The 17,177-nt window shown below is 48.4% G+C and overlaps 1 protein-coding gene across 1 annotated transcript in view; it reads left to right on the top strand.

The window, feature by feature from the left end:
• The first annotated feature begins 9,035 nt into the window (after window positions 1–9,035).
• Window positions 9,036–17,177, top strand: part of LOC147097288 (uncharacterized) — a 33,825-nt gene continuing 25,683 nt past the window's right edge. The window contains exons 1-2 of the mRNA XM_085972114.1: window positions 9,036–9,138; window positions 14,997–15,117. Coding sequence (XP_085828240.1) covers window positions 15,063–15,117 — 55 coding nt within the window. The 5' untranslated portion in view covers window positions 9,036–9,138; window positions 14,997–15,062. The remainder of the gene's footprint in view (window positions 9,139–14,996; window positions 15,118–17,177) is intronic.

The raw sequence follows: 17,177 nt of genomic DNA, 5'->3' as shown, positions 1-17,177 counted from the left end.
ATACAACAAGAGGTCATTCAACTGGGAAGACTGATGTGTTGCTTATTCCAGTACGGCATGTTGGAGAGACCCTGCTTTCTCTTGTCACTAACAAAGCCCTCGGTTAGTGCGGTAGCTGAGGTCTGTAGACTATTATAAACACTGTAATGTTGCAGGTTTCAGCTGTGGCTTAGTGGTAGCACTTTTGCCTCTGAGTCAGAAGGTTGTGGGTTCAAGCCACACTCCAGAGACTCAAGCACAAAATCTAGGCTGACACTGCTGAGGTAGTGCAGTCTTTTGGATGAGACATTAAACCAAGGCCCTCTCAGATGGACTTAAAAGATCCCACAGCACTATTTTGAAGGAGAACAGGGGAGTTCTCCCCGGTGTCCTGGCCAATATTTATATCTCGACCAACATTAACTAACAGATGATCTGGTCATTATCACATTGCTGTTTGTGGGAGCTTGCTGTGTGCAAATCGGCTGCCGTGTTTCCTACATTACAACAGTAACTGTAAAGTCTGTGGGTTATATGGGGAATTAATACACAGACTACAAGAGTAACTTTAACAGGACTTTACTATTCGAAGGTCAGGGCGAATCTGCCCAATAAATCCTTACACAGCACTTATATACCGGTGTGGTCACCACCGGTATTACAGTATACAGTAGCCAAGATAAAGTAGTGCAACCCTTAAAATAGTTCTCTTAAAGGTGGAACGTTACATACACTACAATCCTCCCTTTTTAGGTTAACAATATATACATATTCCCATTAATATAACATCTTAACATATATACAACTTTATGTGAAACAGTTCACAGATTCAGTCTCTCTGGAGGCTTCCGGACTCTGCCCGGATAACGCCTCGGTGGTGTAGTCGTTTTCGGTGGTGTAGTAGGTTCTTCTGGCAAGGTCGATTCGGCTTGAAGGACCGTTTCAGGTTCATCGGATTCCAGTATTACCGGATCGGAGGTAGATGCTCTGGGTATCTCTGCTTCAACATTAGACGTATAGAGTTGTGGAGTAGGTTGGGCCTTTGTGGATGATTCTATGATCTGGTCAACATGGCGCCTTATTATGCTTTCACCAATGTCCACGGTATACATCAACGGTCCTAGCCTTTTTCCAATAGTTCCCGGCTGCCATTTCTCGGTACGGTAGTCCCGGGCCAAAACTTGTTGACCTATCTGAAAGGATCTAGTTGGCCTTTCATTCATGCCTTGAAATTGCCGGCTCTCTACATCCCTTCTGACGTTTGGCTTAATCAAATCCAGCCGGCATCTTATTCTTCTATTGAAAAACATCATGGCGGGAGTTTGGTTTGTGACCGCATGTGTTGCATTCCTGTATGCCAACAAGAAGTTATCTACCTTATGTTGTAGATTTATGTCTTCATTACCCATGGCCTTTATGGCCTTCTTGAAGGTCTGGACAAACCTTTCAGCTAATCCATTGGTGGCGGGATGGTATGGGGCGGACGTATAGTGCTTGACCCCATTGCTTTTTAAGAGCTTCCTGAATTCTTCGGACACAAATTGCGGTCCATTATCAGAACAGATCTGTTCCGGCAGCCCATTCCTGGCAAATATGGTCCTTAATACTGTGATGGTTTTTTCCGTGGTGGTGGAGGACATTTTTATTACCTCCGGCCACTTGGAGTGTGCATCCACCGCGATTAAAAACATTGAGTCCATAAATGGACCAGCAAAGTCGATATGTACCCTTTGCCATGGAGATGAGGGCCACTCCCATGGATGCAGAGGAGCTTGTGGTGGCGCGTTTTGGACCTTCTGGCATCCTAGACAGCTCTTGGTTATTTCTTCGATGTCTCCATCAATACCTGGCCACCACACAAACGCTCTGGCTAGGTTCTTCATTTTCACTCCACCCAGATGCCCCTCGTGAAGCTCCTTTAGTACTTTCTGCTGGAGTTTGGGTGGAATCACCACTCTAGATCCACACATCAAGGTTCCTCGGCACACTGACAGCTGTTCTCTTCTGTGCGAAAATGCTGGCAGCATTGGTTCGCCATGTACTGGCCATCCCTCCACCGTTAAATCGTAGACTCGTGAGAGAGTCGGGTCATTTCTTGTTTCCTTTTCGATCATGGAATTTGTTACTGGTAGACATTCCATTATGGTTGAGTGGAACATCTCCACTGGGTCCACTGTAGTCGCCTCTTCTTCCACTGGCAACGGTAGGCGCGATAACCCATCAGCATTTCCATGCTGTTTGGACCTTTTGTATTCGATGTCATATTGGTGTGCCCCTAGTAGAACGGACCACCTCTGTAGCCTTTGTGCTGTCATAGTGGAAACGGCCTTGTTAGGGTTGAATATGGACACCAACGGCTGGTGGTCTGTCAGCAATGTAAACTTCTTGCCCTGCAGGTAATGATTGAATTTCTTTACTCCCCACACAAGGCTGAGAGCCTCCCTATCTATCTGAGCATAATTTCGCTCAGCGGAGGTCAATGATCGGGACGCAAATGCGACTGGCCTTTCCGAGCCATTTGGTAACGTGTGAGAGTACAGCTCCAATACCATAAGGGGAAGCATCACAAGCTAGACGAAGAGGTAGCGTTGGGTTGAAGTGAGCCAACACTTCCTCAGAGGTAATCAACGCCTTGCTTCTGCGAAAGGCCTTCTTACAGTCCTCGCTCCACTTCCATGGTACTTCTTTCCGCAACAGAGCATTCAGCGGATGCAGCACCGTGGATAGATTTGGCAGAAACTTATGGTAATAATTAATCAACCCCAGAAACGACCTCAACTGTGATACATTTTCCGGAGCAGGGGCCTTCACGACCGCTTCGATCTTGTCAGGTGACTTGTGCAGCCGCTCTTGGTCAATGACATGACCGCAGTACGAGATCCGTTTCTGGAAGAACTCACATTTCTGGCGATTAACTTGAAGGCCATATTCCTTCAACCTGGTGAGCACCAGTTTCAAATTTGTGAGGTGTTCCTCCTCGTCTTCTCCCGTAATCAGGATATCGTCCAAGTAACACTGAGTGCTTGGAATACCCTGTAAGACCTGCTCCATGGCCCTCTGCCAAATTGCTGGAGCCGAAGCTACTCCAAAAACCAGTCTATTATATCGATACAAGCCTCTGTGCGTGTTGATTGTGAGATACTGGCGTGACTCTTCCTCGACCTCCATCTGTAAATATGCTTGTGCCAGGTCTATCTTGGTGAAGTGTTTCCCGCCAGACAATGAAGCAAAGATATCCTCAATCCGCGGAAGCGGGTATTGTACCGTGTGAAGCACCGGATTAACTGTGATCTTGAAGTCTCCGCAGATGCGGACCTTCCCCGGTCCCCCTGGCTTGCTACTTGATGAAGACTTCATGACGGGAACAATGGGCGTGGCCCACTCACTCCAGTCCACCTTCGACAGTACCCCTGCACGTTCAAGCTCTTCCAGTTCTGCCTCCACAGCAGGTCGTATCGCGTAAGGTACCGATCTGGCTTTGAAAAATTTTGGGCTTGCATGTTCTGCAATCTTGATTTTTGCCTTAATTCCTCTCAGTGTTCCCAGTCCCTGCTGGAATACCTCTTTAGCCTCGTCCAATATTCTGGACAACCGTTCAGGTTTGACATCTTTCTTTCCGAAATCTACCGTCATTGTGTTTAGTGAGTGCCAGTCTATCTTTATTTTCCTGATCCACTCCCGTCCCAGAAGTGGTGGACCTCCCTCGGGTAGTACATATAAGTCCATTCCTTGGTGATCTTTGCCCTTGTGTCTCACCTTGACTTTTATCTTTCCGATGGGGTATACTTTATGCCCCGTGTATGTCTGCAATACTATCTCCGTATCCGTAGGGGAATATGTTTGAATAACTTTTTGTAATCTTGTTTATTCATGACCGTCAACGCCGATCCGGTGTCCACTTCCACCTTCACTTGGACTTTTGCAATCTGCAGTGTGACCCAGATAATTTGTCGGTCAGCTTCTTTACTCACATTGTGAATCCTCAGACTACCCAGTTCCTTGCTGTTGGGGTCTGAATCCGAATTCAGTTCATCTGGACTCTTCACAGTCACCTTATGTACCTTTCTGTACTTCTTCTGCGGTGACTTATTGTTGCTGGTCTTCTTTCCTGACCGGCATACTTTAGCTATGTGACCAAGTTTGCCACATTTTCTACATTCCTGGTTTTTAAACCAGCATTGGTTCTGGTCGTGTGTTGTCTTCCCACAACGGTAACATTTCGTTGTACCCGAAGTCATTTCATCCACACTGAGTACCGCTGTCTTCAGCTGCATTTCCGCCGTGCCTCTCGCTGCGGCTTCATGCGATGCTGCAATAAGGACAGCCTTATCAAGTGTAAGATCGTTCTCTTCGAGCAGTCGCTTTTGTGTTCCTTCCTTCGACATCCCGCACACGAACTTGTCTCTCAGTGCCTCTGTCAGATTTACCCCAAACTGACAGTCTTTTGCTAGCCTACGCAGTTCAACCAGGTACTCCGCGTTGCTTTCCTCCTTTAGTTGCGTTCTCCCGTAAAATTTAGTTCGTTCCGCTAACATCAGCGGTGTGGGGTTCACATGATCCTTCAGGACAGCAACAATATTGGTGAAAGACTGATCCGCCGGTTTAGCTGGTGATAGAAGATGCTTCAATAACCCGTATGTCTTCGCACCCATTGAGTTTAGTAAGGTTAGAGCTTTATCATAATTTGCTATCTTATTGACCTTACAATATATCGCGATGCGTTCTACATACGTGGTCCAATCTTCCACATCAGAATCGAATTCGTTGATGTTGCCACGCTTAGGCATCTTCACAATCTTCCTGAGAAACAACAACGAAATTTTTCTTTAACTTTTTTTTTTCCAAAAATGGCGGTTTCCCGCGCTTGTCTTCTTCCCCCGCCCACTTTCAAAATGGTGGTTTCCCGCTCCTGTCTTCTTCTCCGCCTACTGGCGGGAGGGGTAAGCTTTTCCCTCGGGCGACGACCGCTGGCTTTCGGGGTTCGCAGCCTGCGCGCCGGCTTCAGTGCGTTCTTTGTTCCCTTTTCTCGGCAGGGCAACCGGCGCTGGGGACAACCCGTTGACGGCGAACAGTTCCAGCCGCTGGCTGAATCTCCTCGGTCTCCCTCGCTCGGCTCTGTCTCCCCCACTCGCTCGGGCTCTGTCTCTCCCTCAGCGGCTTCCAATCGCACCTCCCAGCCCTCTCGCAGTCCGGTCCTTTCCTCCCCCGGCTGCGGCTGAGTTCTCCGCGGTTTCTTATTTTTATTTCTTCCCGCGCCTTACGATCCCGGTCGCAGCGCCTCGCGGCCTCGGTAGCTGCCCGGCCTTTCGCCGGTCGCGGTCGAGCTGTCTCACGACGCTGTTGCGTCTCCCAGCCCGCTTGTAGCCCGGTCTCTCACACCGGCTGCGTTCCCGCTGGTAGCCCGGTCTCTCACACCGGCTGCATTCCCGCTTGCACCGCGGCTTCCGTGCCCCACGCTGCCCCAGTCTCCGCGCCTCTGGGCCCGACTTCTGTCCGGCTCCTTTCCCCCCCGACCGTGGTCGAGTTCACCGCCCTTCCTCCGTTCTTTTTTTTAATTTTCCCCCTACTCACAGTCAACGTGGCCGACTTGCTTCTCGTGGCTGATCGGCTCACTCACCACCGTGGCAGAAGGGACGATCACTGCCTGTTGCCGATGGAAGGCTTCGTGTCTGAATTCTTCCTTCTTCCTTGCTCTGCAGACTCGAGTCTTCTCTCAGCAGAATGACGAGGGCGGGTGCCTCCTCTCGACGCTCGTTAACTGCTTCGGATGTATCGTTGCCGCAGGGTAAGATCGAACTCGTCGCCACTGTAAAGTCTGTGGGTTATATGGGGAATTAATACACAGACTACAAGAGTAACTTTAACAGGACTTTACTATTCGAAGGTCAGGGCGAATCTGCCCAATAAATCCTTACACAGCACTTATATACCGGTGTGGTCACCACCGGTATTACAGTATACAGTAGCCAAGATAAAGTAGTGCAACCCTTAAAATAGTTCTATTAAAGGTGGAACGTTACATACACTACAGTAACTACACTTCAAAAGTGTTTCATTGGCTGTAAAGCGTTTTGGGATGCAGAGGTTGCGAAATGTGCTGTATAAGTCTTTCTTTCTTAAACATAACAAAAAAGTTAAATGTAATACACAAACCAGAGTTCGACAGTGATCACTGCAGTATTAATATTTATCACCACTCAATATACAGGGTAGCAAAGATATGACATTAGACTTTAAATTATTTTTAGGTTGGGGTAGACTCACAATTATATGGGACAGATTGACCTGTTGATTATATTTAAAATTGCAGTTATATATCCTACCAGATGATGGTGCTATTGCTTCCCTCCCTTTCCCCAGTCAGAAATCACCCCCCCCCCCCCCCCTGGTCTGTGTTATTTGTGCAGTATCTAAGAAATAATGTCCAATTGTAGGAACGTGGGTTCCTAACTAAAAGACTGAGTTCTACTCAGGCGATCAAACAAAACGAACTTTAATTAAACAAACAGGTTTTAACAAGAAACTGCAGGATAACATCGAATGTAGGTCTGCTCTCTTCGGAGGCTCCACGAGGACTGCTCCACGGTCCCGTGGCTGACGTCATGACGTCATCATGTTTTTCCCGCCAGTGGGGGATCACGTGATGAACGGCGTGACGTCATCACGTTTTAACCGCGCTGTTAAAGTAACCACACTCTGTACAGTTAAACAGCATAAATAAAGATACAGACTCAGGCTGTAGCTAACATGTTGTTAAAGGAATTATATACAAACGATCTGAGTCCTTTGGTGGCTCCGCCACACAATCATGTTTGCAAATAAATGACCATCTTCTTGCTGATATTAAATGTAATACAGGTACACTATCCCTTATCCGAAAGCCTTGGGACCAGCTGAGTTTCGGTTTTCGGAATTTTTCGGATTTCAGAAGGTATTATTATAAGACTGGGAAATTTGTATTTAATATAAATTGTAAAAGTTCAGGCTACCTCTTGCGACTGTTCCGTGTCTCATTCCCCTTCCTGCTTCTCTGGAAAGCTGGATATCGGCTGACTCCTACTAAGCTGGCCCGCAAATCAGGTCGGGGGTCGGTTGGGGGGGGGAGAAAAGAATATCGGACGGGCCGCGGTTCAGGTCGGGGGGGGGTCCGGGGGGGGGGGTCGGGGTCGGGGGGGGGTCGAGTCCGGGGGTCGGGGGGGGGTCGGGGTCGGGGGGGAGGAAAGAATATCGGACGGGTCGGGGGTCGGGTCGGGTCGGGTCGGGGGGGGGAGAAAAGAATATCGGACGGGCCGCTGTATTGTTGGGTTCACTCTCCCAGTACCTCCTTCACACTGCCCGGCTTGGCCTGCAATCTCCTACCCAGGAGGGAACTCTGTGACCCTCTGCCCTGCTCAGCGTAAGTCGTGCGCCACTCTGGTCATGTCGTGCGCACGACTTACGTTGAACAAAAAACTTTCGGATTTTAGAGGTTTTCGGTTTTCGGAAGTTCGGATAAAGGATAGTCTACCTGTATTAGAGACAATAAAATTAAACAGCAACAAGATAAAATGGCTGCAAGCTTCCCTACATTACAACAGTGACAACTTTTTGAAAAGTATTTCATTGGCTGTAAAGTGCTTTGAGATGTCCCGAGGATGTGAAAGGTGCTATATAAATGCAAGTTCTTTCTTTCTAACCCTGTAAATTGTTCATAGTCTGTGGCTACTTGCATTTCAGAAGGTTTGGTTATCAACAATACAGTTCAATGGCTCATTCACCCTCACGGTGCAGATTCCGGTGTTTACCCTCTACACCCTTAGATCACCTGCACGGTTTGATCCACATCCTGAATCCCAGCTGCACTCTGACAGGATGGTTGTACATGAGGGAGGAGGAGAGGGCAAGTGATGGTTAGCGTCCCACATCTAAGTAACACAGCAGGCAAGTGGGCAAGTCTGGAATAGGCCAGCTGGGTTGGAGGATCCGCCACTAAGCTCCCTCCCAAAGGGAAAAGGGCCTTGTTGGGGGAGCCTAGGAACTCAGAAAGGGGACCGGGGTCAATTGCCCACGCCCCATACCTTCAGTACAAGGGACTGATGGGCCCAGCACCCTCCTTGGAATGTACTTGTTACTGTGGAAACTCGCTTCACATTACACCACTGGCGGCCGTGCCTTCAGCTGCCTGGGCCCTAAGCTCTGGAATTCCCTCCCTAAACCTCTCCGCCTCTCTTTCCTCCTTTAAGACGCTCCTTAAAACCTACTTCTTTGACTAAGCACCTGTCCTAATATCTCCTTATGTGGCTCAGTGTCAAATTTTGTTTGATAACATTCCTGTGCAGCACCGTGTGACGTTTTACTTTGTTAAAGACGCTATATAAATACACGTTGTTGTTGTTGTTATATCCCTGTGTAACCCCGCACGTGTGTCCCAGGTACAGTTGTCTACATACGTTGGCGCAGCCTACCCTAGTCTGCCACCAGCCACGCGCTTCTGCACACCTCAGGTTGTTCACAGTCCAACCTCCTTGGAGCCTAAGAGCAAGGGGCAGCCTCCGTCTGATATGCCCCCGTCTCACAGACTCCATCAGTGGGTGAGCAGGACTAAGGGGCCCGTCGGGGATGTGCGAAGCTGGTCTGGCAACGGCCCGGGTTTTAACACCAGCGGGTTGAAATGTCCCGCTCTCCGGGGGAGTCGTGGTGACTGAAGGTGGGTGTGGGGGGCGGGGGGTGGGGGGCGGCTCTTGGGGAACAGAAACGTGGGGTGAGCTGACTAAACCCAGGTAATCAGGCAGCCACTGGTGAATACCAGCAACCAGGGAGCTTTTGCCGAAAGGTGCCACCTGGTTCTTGCCCATAATAACAACAGAAAATGCTGGAAAAGCTCAGCAGGCCAGGGCAGCATTCATCGACCTGAAACGTTAACTCTGTTTCTCTCTCCACGGATGTTGCCGGGCCTGCTGAGTTTTTCCAGCGTTTTCTGTTGTTATTTCGGATTTCCAGCATCCGCAGTATTTTGCTATGGTTCTTGCCCATGTTTGTGACGGTATTTATTTTTCTGAACTCATCTGTTTCAGGAAAGTTTCGACCCAGATGGAGCCTCGGCCACCGGGAGGGCAAAAAGGGTCAGAAGACCCTGCGCGGTGCGGACACAACGAGCAAGGCTCCTGCCAGGATTGCAAGGTGACGCCCTCGGGATATTGCCCCAGAATTTGCATCGATCACCAGCCGCACTTTTAAAGTCAACAATTATAAGAAAAAAATCCCTAACCTGATTGTCTACTGGTTACTGGCGCTTTAGACATGTGATGCTTCCATCAGGCCTAAAAATGATCAGAGAATCACACAGCACAGAAGTGTTTGTGCGTGCCAGCTATTTGAGTGAGCTCTCCAATTAGTCCCGCTGCCCTGCTCTTTCCGCATAGCCCTGCAAATTTTTCCTTTTCAAGTATTTATTCAATTCCCTTTTGAAAGTTACTATTGAATCTGCTTCCACCCTGTCAGGCAGCGCATTCCAGATTATAACAACTCGCTGCGTAAAAAAATATTCTTCCTAATTTCCTCTCTGGTTCATTTGCCAATTATCTTAAATTTCTGTTCTCTGGTTCCCAATCCTCCTGCTCGTGGAAACAGTTTCTCCTTATTTACTCTGTCTAAACCCCACGTAATTTTGAACCCCTTTATTACATCTCCCCTTAAATCTCTGCTCTAAGGAAAACAACCCCAGCTGCTCCAGTCTCTCCGTGTAACTCAAGTCCCTCATTTTAGGAAATCTCCTCTGCACCCTGTCCAAGGCCTCTTCATACATTTAATTCCAATGTTATTAATGGTGGTTCAGGGTTCATGAGGGAAGGGGCGGGGCTGCTGACACCAGACAGCTGGGAGCTGGGAGGAGACTGGCCTTGTGCCCTGTGCTGCCTTTGTGCTGTTATAACCCGCTTGCTCCGTGGTCCGGGTCTGATTAAAAGCTGCTCACAGCACCATCTGCTGGTGAACGACTCCTACAAAGAAAAAGCAAGCAAAAAGGAGGGAGCAGAGTACAGAACAAGAATGTGGCTACCACACTACCACAAGGAATAAGTGAGGCAAATAGCATAGATGCATTTAAGGGGAAGCTAGATAAACACATGAGGGAGGAAAGAAAAGAAGGATAAGTTGATGGGATTAGTTGAGGAAGGGTGGGAGGAGGGTCGTGTGGAGCATAAACACCAGAATGAACCTGTTGGGCCGAATGGTCTGTTTCCGTGCTGTAAATACTCTGTAACAAGTATCGCGAGCCCCCTTCCCCCTGGGTCGCTGGCCAAGCCTCGTGCAGTCCCAGCACGCCTCCTTTGGTAGAATGTGAATGGAACATTATGCCCACGACTTTCCGATGTGCACTGACTGCGTGCGAGGCCCTGACAGCAATCTGGGGCCTTGCAAAATTTAGCCTGGCTAAAATAAAATGGTGTGCATACGGCGCAGACTGGGACCAGTGAACGAAGGCAACAGAAAGACATTTCAACTCGGGCCCGCATAGGAAGGCAATCTGGCAAATCCTGAGGGAAAGGTTCAGTTTATTCAAAGAGTTGAGCACCACAGGTGAGCTGCTGAGTTTAGGTGAAGTGGATTCGGACCCATAAATAAAATGGAGGAAGAAGCAGAGGCCTTTCTGTTCATTTCAGCTGACAGGGCGAGCACTAGGAAGTAGATTTTACAAGTCGACACTTCTGGCACCGAGCTGCATGTGATGGGACTCCATGCATGGGGATCAGCGCACTCTGTGTGGAGCGCGCTGACTCACATGCCCGACAGCCCCTTTCTGGCCGGGATATCCAGGATCGAATCATCTGCCTGCGGTACCAGTGACCAAAACCCCAATTTCCCTTACAACATTTGTCCCACACCTTACCTTCCCTCTGTTACTGACCATTACAGCGTTAAAAGTTACACTTCTCGTTCTCTCATTGGCCACAATGCTGAAATAAAAGCCACCAAAAAGCAAACTTTTCAATCCAACTTTATCCAGGAGCTGGTGGCTGAGAGTGTGAAATCGAGTGATAGTGTTTCTTCTTCTTCTGCTTCACTCTCCTCTCCCTCTTCTTGGTGAACCACTGGCTGGTTAGGCTGCATTTCTTGGGTGTCTAAAGTGTGGAAAGCACAAGGGTGAATTTGTGGTGAGGGGAGGGCAGGAAAGCAAGAGGTGCATGCTTACACCATGCGTGGCTTGTACATCAGAAGATCTCGTGGGAGGAGGGGAAAGTGGGATGTGAGAAGGAGGATAATGTATGAGAATACCGGCATCTTGTATTCTTTCAGCCCCGCCGCTGGCCAAGGGCTGAGACATGCTCCTGCCAAGAATGGCCAGCACCATCTCCTCCAAGGGGGTGAGGTGAAGCTAGGAATGTGAGGTGTGCCTCGTGTTTGGTAGAGATTGTTGGTAAGTGAGTGATGGGAGGGGGGAGTCATGCATTGAGCAGTGTGTGAGGCAAGTGGTGCTGTTGGTAGGAGACGGCTTTTGAAGATGCATTCACTGCCCTTGGCCACTCGTTTGAGGTCATGAAACTTCTTTGGGCACTGGAGCCAGGTCCTGGGGGCGACACTGCTGGCAGTGACAGCCTCGGCAATCTGGTCCCACATCCTTCTTTCTGGAGGGCCTTTCCTGGCCCCCTGTGAAACATATAGAAACATAGAAACATAGAAGATAGGAGCAGGAGTAGGCCATTCGGCCCCTCGAGCCTGTTCTGCCATTTAATGAGATCATGGCTGATCATCCAAATTCAGTGCCCTGTCCCTGCCTTCTCTCCATATCCCTTGATCCCTTTAGCCTTAAGAAATATATCTAACTCCTTCTTGAATATATTTAATGAATTGGCCTCAACTGCCTTCTGTGGTAGAGAATTCCACAGGTTCACCACTCTCTGGGTGAAGAAATTCCACCTCATCTCAGTCCTAAATGGCTTACCCCTTATCCTTAGACTGTGACCCCTGGTTCTGGACTCCCCCACCATCGGGAACATCCTTCCTGCATCTAGTCTGTCCATCCTTGCTCCTGTACTCGAATCCTCTTGCTATGAAGGCCAACATACCATTTGCCTTCTTAACCGCCTGCTGCACCCGCATGCTTACCTTCAGTGACTGGTGCACAAGGACAACCAGGTCTCGTTGCACTTCCCCTTCTCCCAATGTATTGCCGTTCAGATAATAATCTGCCTTCCTGTTTTTGCCACCAAAGTGGATAACCTTCCATTTATCCACGTTATACTGCATCTGCCATGCATCTGCCCAATCACCCAACCTGTCCAAATCATACTGGAGTTTCTCTGCATCCTCCTCACAGCACACACGCCCACCCAGCTTTGTGTCATCTGCAAATTTGGAGATATTACATCTAGTTCCCTCGTCTAGATCATTAATATATATTGTGAATAACTGGGGTCCTAGCACCGAGCCCTGCGGTACCCTACTAGTCACTGCCTGCCACTCGGAAAAAGACCCGTTTATTCCAACTCTTTGCTTCCTGTCTGCCAACTAGCTCTCTATCCAAGTCAGTACCTTACCCCAATCCCATGTGCTTTAACTTTGCACGCTAATCTCTTAATGCGGGACCTTATCGAAAGCCTTCTGAAAGTCCAAATACACCACATCCACTGGTTCTCCCTTATCTATTCTACCAGTTACATCCTCAAAAAATTCCAGTAGATTAGTCAAGCATGATTTACCTTTTATAAATCCATGTTGACTTTGTCCGATCCTGTCACTGTTTTCCAAGTGCTCTGCTATTACATCTTTTATAATGGACTCTAGCATCTTCCCCACTACCGATGTCAAGCTTACCGGTCTATAATTCCCTGTTTTCTCTCTACCACCTTTTTTAAATAGTGGGGTTACATTAGCTACCCTCCAATCCATGGGTACTGTTCCAGAGTCTATAGAATTTTGGAAGATGACCAGCAATGCATCTACTATTTCTCGGGCCACTTCCTTAAGTACCCTAGGATGTAGATTATCAGGCCCTGGGGATTTATCGGCCTTCAATCCCGTCAATTTCCCTAACACCATTTCCCTACAAATACTGATTTCTTTCAGTTCCCCTCATTAGACCCTATGTTGCCCGACATCTCTGGGAGGTTATTTATGTCCTCCTTTGTGAAGACAAAACCAAACTATGTATTTAATTGGTCTGCCATTTCTTTGCTCCCCATTATAAATTCCCCCTGATTCTGACTGCAAGGGACCTACGCTTGACTTCACCAATCTTTTTCTCTTCACATATCTATGGGTAGAGGACCTCTCTTCCACTGTTGACCCCCTGCACAAAGCTGGAGTGCTGCATGCGAGACCCTGGGTGCCCTTTCCCTGGCCTGTTGCACCAATCGTGTTAGTGCTGAAGCAGTTTTGCCATTTTTTACGTACCAAACGCAGTTCAGCTTTCAGAGCTGCAGACTGCCTATTTTTGAATGATTTTTAATTTATTTTTCAGAATGCAGTTTGCCTTTAAGGGCTCGAGACTGCTTTCAAAAATAACAGCCTTGCTTTAGGAGAATGCAGCCTCGCTCCAGGGACACTACAGCGACATGACATGGGGCCCCCTGCTGAGCGCACAGCCTGAAGCAGCGCGTTCGTCGCTAGGTTGTGCGCTGAAATCATTCAAATCAGCAGGCAGCATCAAAGTAACATGCTGTCTGTGATTTTTAATTGAGCAAGAGGTTAGTTATGATGAAGGAAGTTATGATGAACCTTTATAAAACACTGGTCCGACCTCAACTGGAGTATTGTGTCCAATTCTGGGCACCGCACTTTCGGAAGGATGTGAAGGCCTTAGAGAGGGTGCAGAAAAGATTTACAAGAATGGTTCCAGGGATGAGGGACTTCAGTTATGTGGATAGACTGGAGAAGCTGGGGTTGTTCTCCTTGGAGCAGAGAAGGTTGAGAGGAGATTTGATAGAGGTGTTCAAAATCATGAGGGGTCTGGACAGAGTAGATAGAGAGAAACTGTTCCCATTAGCGGAAGGATTGAGAACCAGAGGACACAGATTTAAGGTGATTGGCAAAAGAACCAAAGGCGATACGAGGAAAAACTTTTTTACGCAGCAAGTGGTTAAGATCTGGAATGTACTGCCGGAAAGGGTTGTGGAGGCAGACTCAATTGTGGCTTTCAAAAGGGGATTGGATAAGTACCTGAAGGAAAAAAAATTGTAGGGCTACGGGGAAAGAGCGGGGGAATGGGACTGGCTGAAGTGCTCTTGCAGAGAGCCGGCACGGGCTCAAGGGATCGAATGGCCTTCTGAGCTGTAACCATTCTATGATTCTATGAGAGCAAATCTCGCCCCGCGGTACCACTGCCCGTTTTCAGGCCTTATCGAATGTCTAGGCCTCTATCTGGTATTGCTCACTGACCCTTAAATAAACGAGGGAACCCACTTTGTTCCTTTCCAATTTCATTCTGTTTCCATGGTTTCAGGAACACCCAGATGCACTTACCTTACGGAACAAATGCTTCATGCATGGCGAAAGACTGAATATTATTCTAAGCAAATTCTCCGGGGGGGAGGGGGGCAAGGGAGGGGGGCAAGGGAGGGTAAACCCCATGGTGTAATGCTGGTTTTACACCCTGCTCAATATTACTCTACACTGACTTCAATGGAGGGTAAAATCAGCTGGGGTGCAAGATCAATATTGCATCCGATCCCGACACTTTTCCGGTGGGTGGGTTAACGTAAAAACTCTCCCTATGTTTCAGTAAGTGTTTCACAATCTTTCCTGCTCTGGGTCTTGTTCACTGTTTTAAGTGGGCAGTGGAAAATGACACGGCTGCCGAGTGTGTTACTCACTATCACTGTGGTGCACAGTGACACATTCATAGTGTACACTTTGTATTTCGGAGCCTCTCACCTCTCCAGACACTTCTGTGGTCGGAGGGTTGAACAAACAGCCCAATCGCTGTCCCCAGGCCCATTGATACAATGTCAGTGCATACATATCATCTGAGTTGATCAAACAGGAAGCTGCTTTCCTCTACCACCATCGTTAAAAGTTACACTTCCCTTTTTCTCTCACAGCTCAGAATGTGATGGTGAATCTGCCACCCAGCTTCTGAAGAGCAAAAAACGAGCTAGGAATGTGAAATGGCGCTCGGTGCTTTGTTTGTGAGTCTATTCCTGCTGTTCCAACATGTTACAGGTAAGGATTAATACTTTCAGTTAATCTTCAACAAATTTCTTATCTGGAAATATCAGTTTCTTTCTGTATCTCAACGGAGAAATATATAAGGATTTTTTAAAATTCGTTCCTGGGATGTAGGCATTGCTGGCAAGGCCAGCATTTATTGCCCATCCCTAATTGAGCTTGAGAAGGTGGCGGTGAGCCACCTTCTTGAACCACTGCAGTCCGTGTGGTGAAGGTGCTCCCACAGTGCTGTTAGGAAGGGAGTTCCAGGATTTTGACCCAGCAACGATGAAGGAACTATTTCTAAGTCAGGATGGTGTGTGACTTGGAGGGGAACTTGGAGGTGGTGGTGTTCCCATGCGCCTGCTGCCCTTGTCCCTCTAGATGGTAGAGGTCGCGAGTTTGGGAGGTGCTCTCGAAGAAGCTTTGGCGAGTTGCTGCAGTGCATCTTGTAGATGGTGCACACTGCAGCCACGGTACGCCGGTGGTGGTGGAAGCGAATGTTTAAGGTGGTGGATGAGGCGCCAATCAAGCGGGCTTCTTTGTCCTGGATGGTGTTGATCTTCTTGAGTGTTGTTGGAGCTGCACTCATCCAGGCAACACATTCCTTACTTGTGCCTTGTAGATGTTGAAAAGGCTTCGGGGAGTCAGGAGGTGAGACACTCGCCGCAGAATACCCAGCCTCTGACCTGCTCTTGTAGCCACAGTATTTATGTGGTTCATCCAGTTGAGTTTCTGGTCAGTGGTGACCCTCAGGATGTTGATGGGGGGGGGATTCGACGATGGTAATGTCGTTGAATGTCAAGGGGTGGTGGTTAGACTCTCTCTTGCTGGAGAAAGTCATTGCCTGGCATTTGTGTGGCGCGAATGTTACCTGCCACTTATCAGCCGAAGCTTGAATGTCGTCCAGGTCTTGCTGCACGTGGGCATGGACTGTTTCATTATCTGAGGAGTTGTGAACGGAACTGAACACTGTGCAGTCATTACCGATCATCCCCATTTCTGACCTTATGTTGGAGGGAAGGTCATTGATGAAGCAGCTGAAGATGGCTAGGCCTAGGACACTGCCCTGAGGAACTCCTGCAGCGATGTCCTGGGGCTGAGATGATTGACCTTCAACCACCACAGCCATCTTCCTTTGTGCTAGGTATGACTCCAGCCAGTGGAGTGTTTTCCCCCCGATTCCCACTGACTTCAGTTTTACTAGGACTCCTGCCACACTCGGTCAAATGCTGCCTTGATGTCAAGGGCAGTCACTCTCACCTCACCTCTAGAATTCAGCTCCTTTGTCCATGTTTGAACCAAGGCTGTAATGAAGTCAGGAGCCGAGTGGTCTTGGCGGAACCCTAACTGGGCATCAGTGAGCAGGTTATTGGTGAGCAAGTGCTGCTTGATAGCACTGTCGATGACACCTTCCATCACTTAGCTGATGATTGAGAGTAGACTGATGGGGCGGGAATTGGCCGGATTGGATTTGTCCTGCTCTTTGTGGACAGGACATATCTGGCCAGTTTTCCACATTGTCGTATAGATGCCAGTGTTGTAGCTGTACTGGATCAGACTGGGCTGGGTGTGCCGTTCAGAGAATCATAGAATCATAGAAAGTTACAGCACGGAAGGAGGCCATTTCGGCCCATCGTGTCCGTGCCGGCCAATAAAGAGCTATCCAGCCTAATCCCGCTTCCCAGCTCTTGGTCCGTAGCCCTGCAGGTTAGAGCATCCCAAGTGCACATCCAAGTACTTTTTAAATGTGGTTCGGGTTCCTGCTTCTACCACCCTTTCAGGCAGTGAGTTCCAGACCCCCACAACCCTCTGGGTGAAGAAATTTCCCCTCAAATCCCCTCTAAACCTTCCACCAATTACTTTAAATCTGTGCCCCCTGGTTTTTGACCCCTCTGCTAAGGGAAATATGTCCTTTCTATCCACTTTATCTATGCCCCTCATAATTTTATACACCTCAATAAGGTCTCCCCTCAGCCTCCTCTGTTCCAAGGAAAACAGACCCAGCCTATCCAGTCTTTCCTCATAGCTAAGATTCTCTACTCCCGGCAACATCCTTGTAAATCTCTTCTGTA

The sequence above is a fragment of the Somniosus microcephalus genome, chromosome 32 (genome assembly GCF_052327205.1).
Source record: "Somniosus microcephalus isolate GS21.2 chromosome 32, FLI_Smic_1.0, whole genome shotgun sequence".
Lineage (NCBI taxonomy): Eukaryota > Metazoa > Chordata > Chondrichthyes > Squaliformes > Somniosidae > Somniosus > Somniosus microcephalus.
This window is presented reverse-complemented; position numbering and strand designations above follow the sequence as displayed.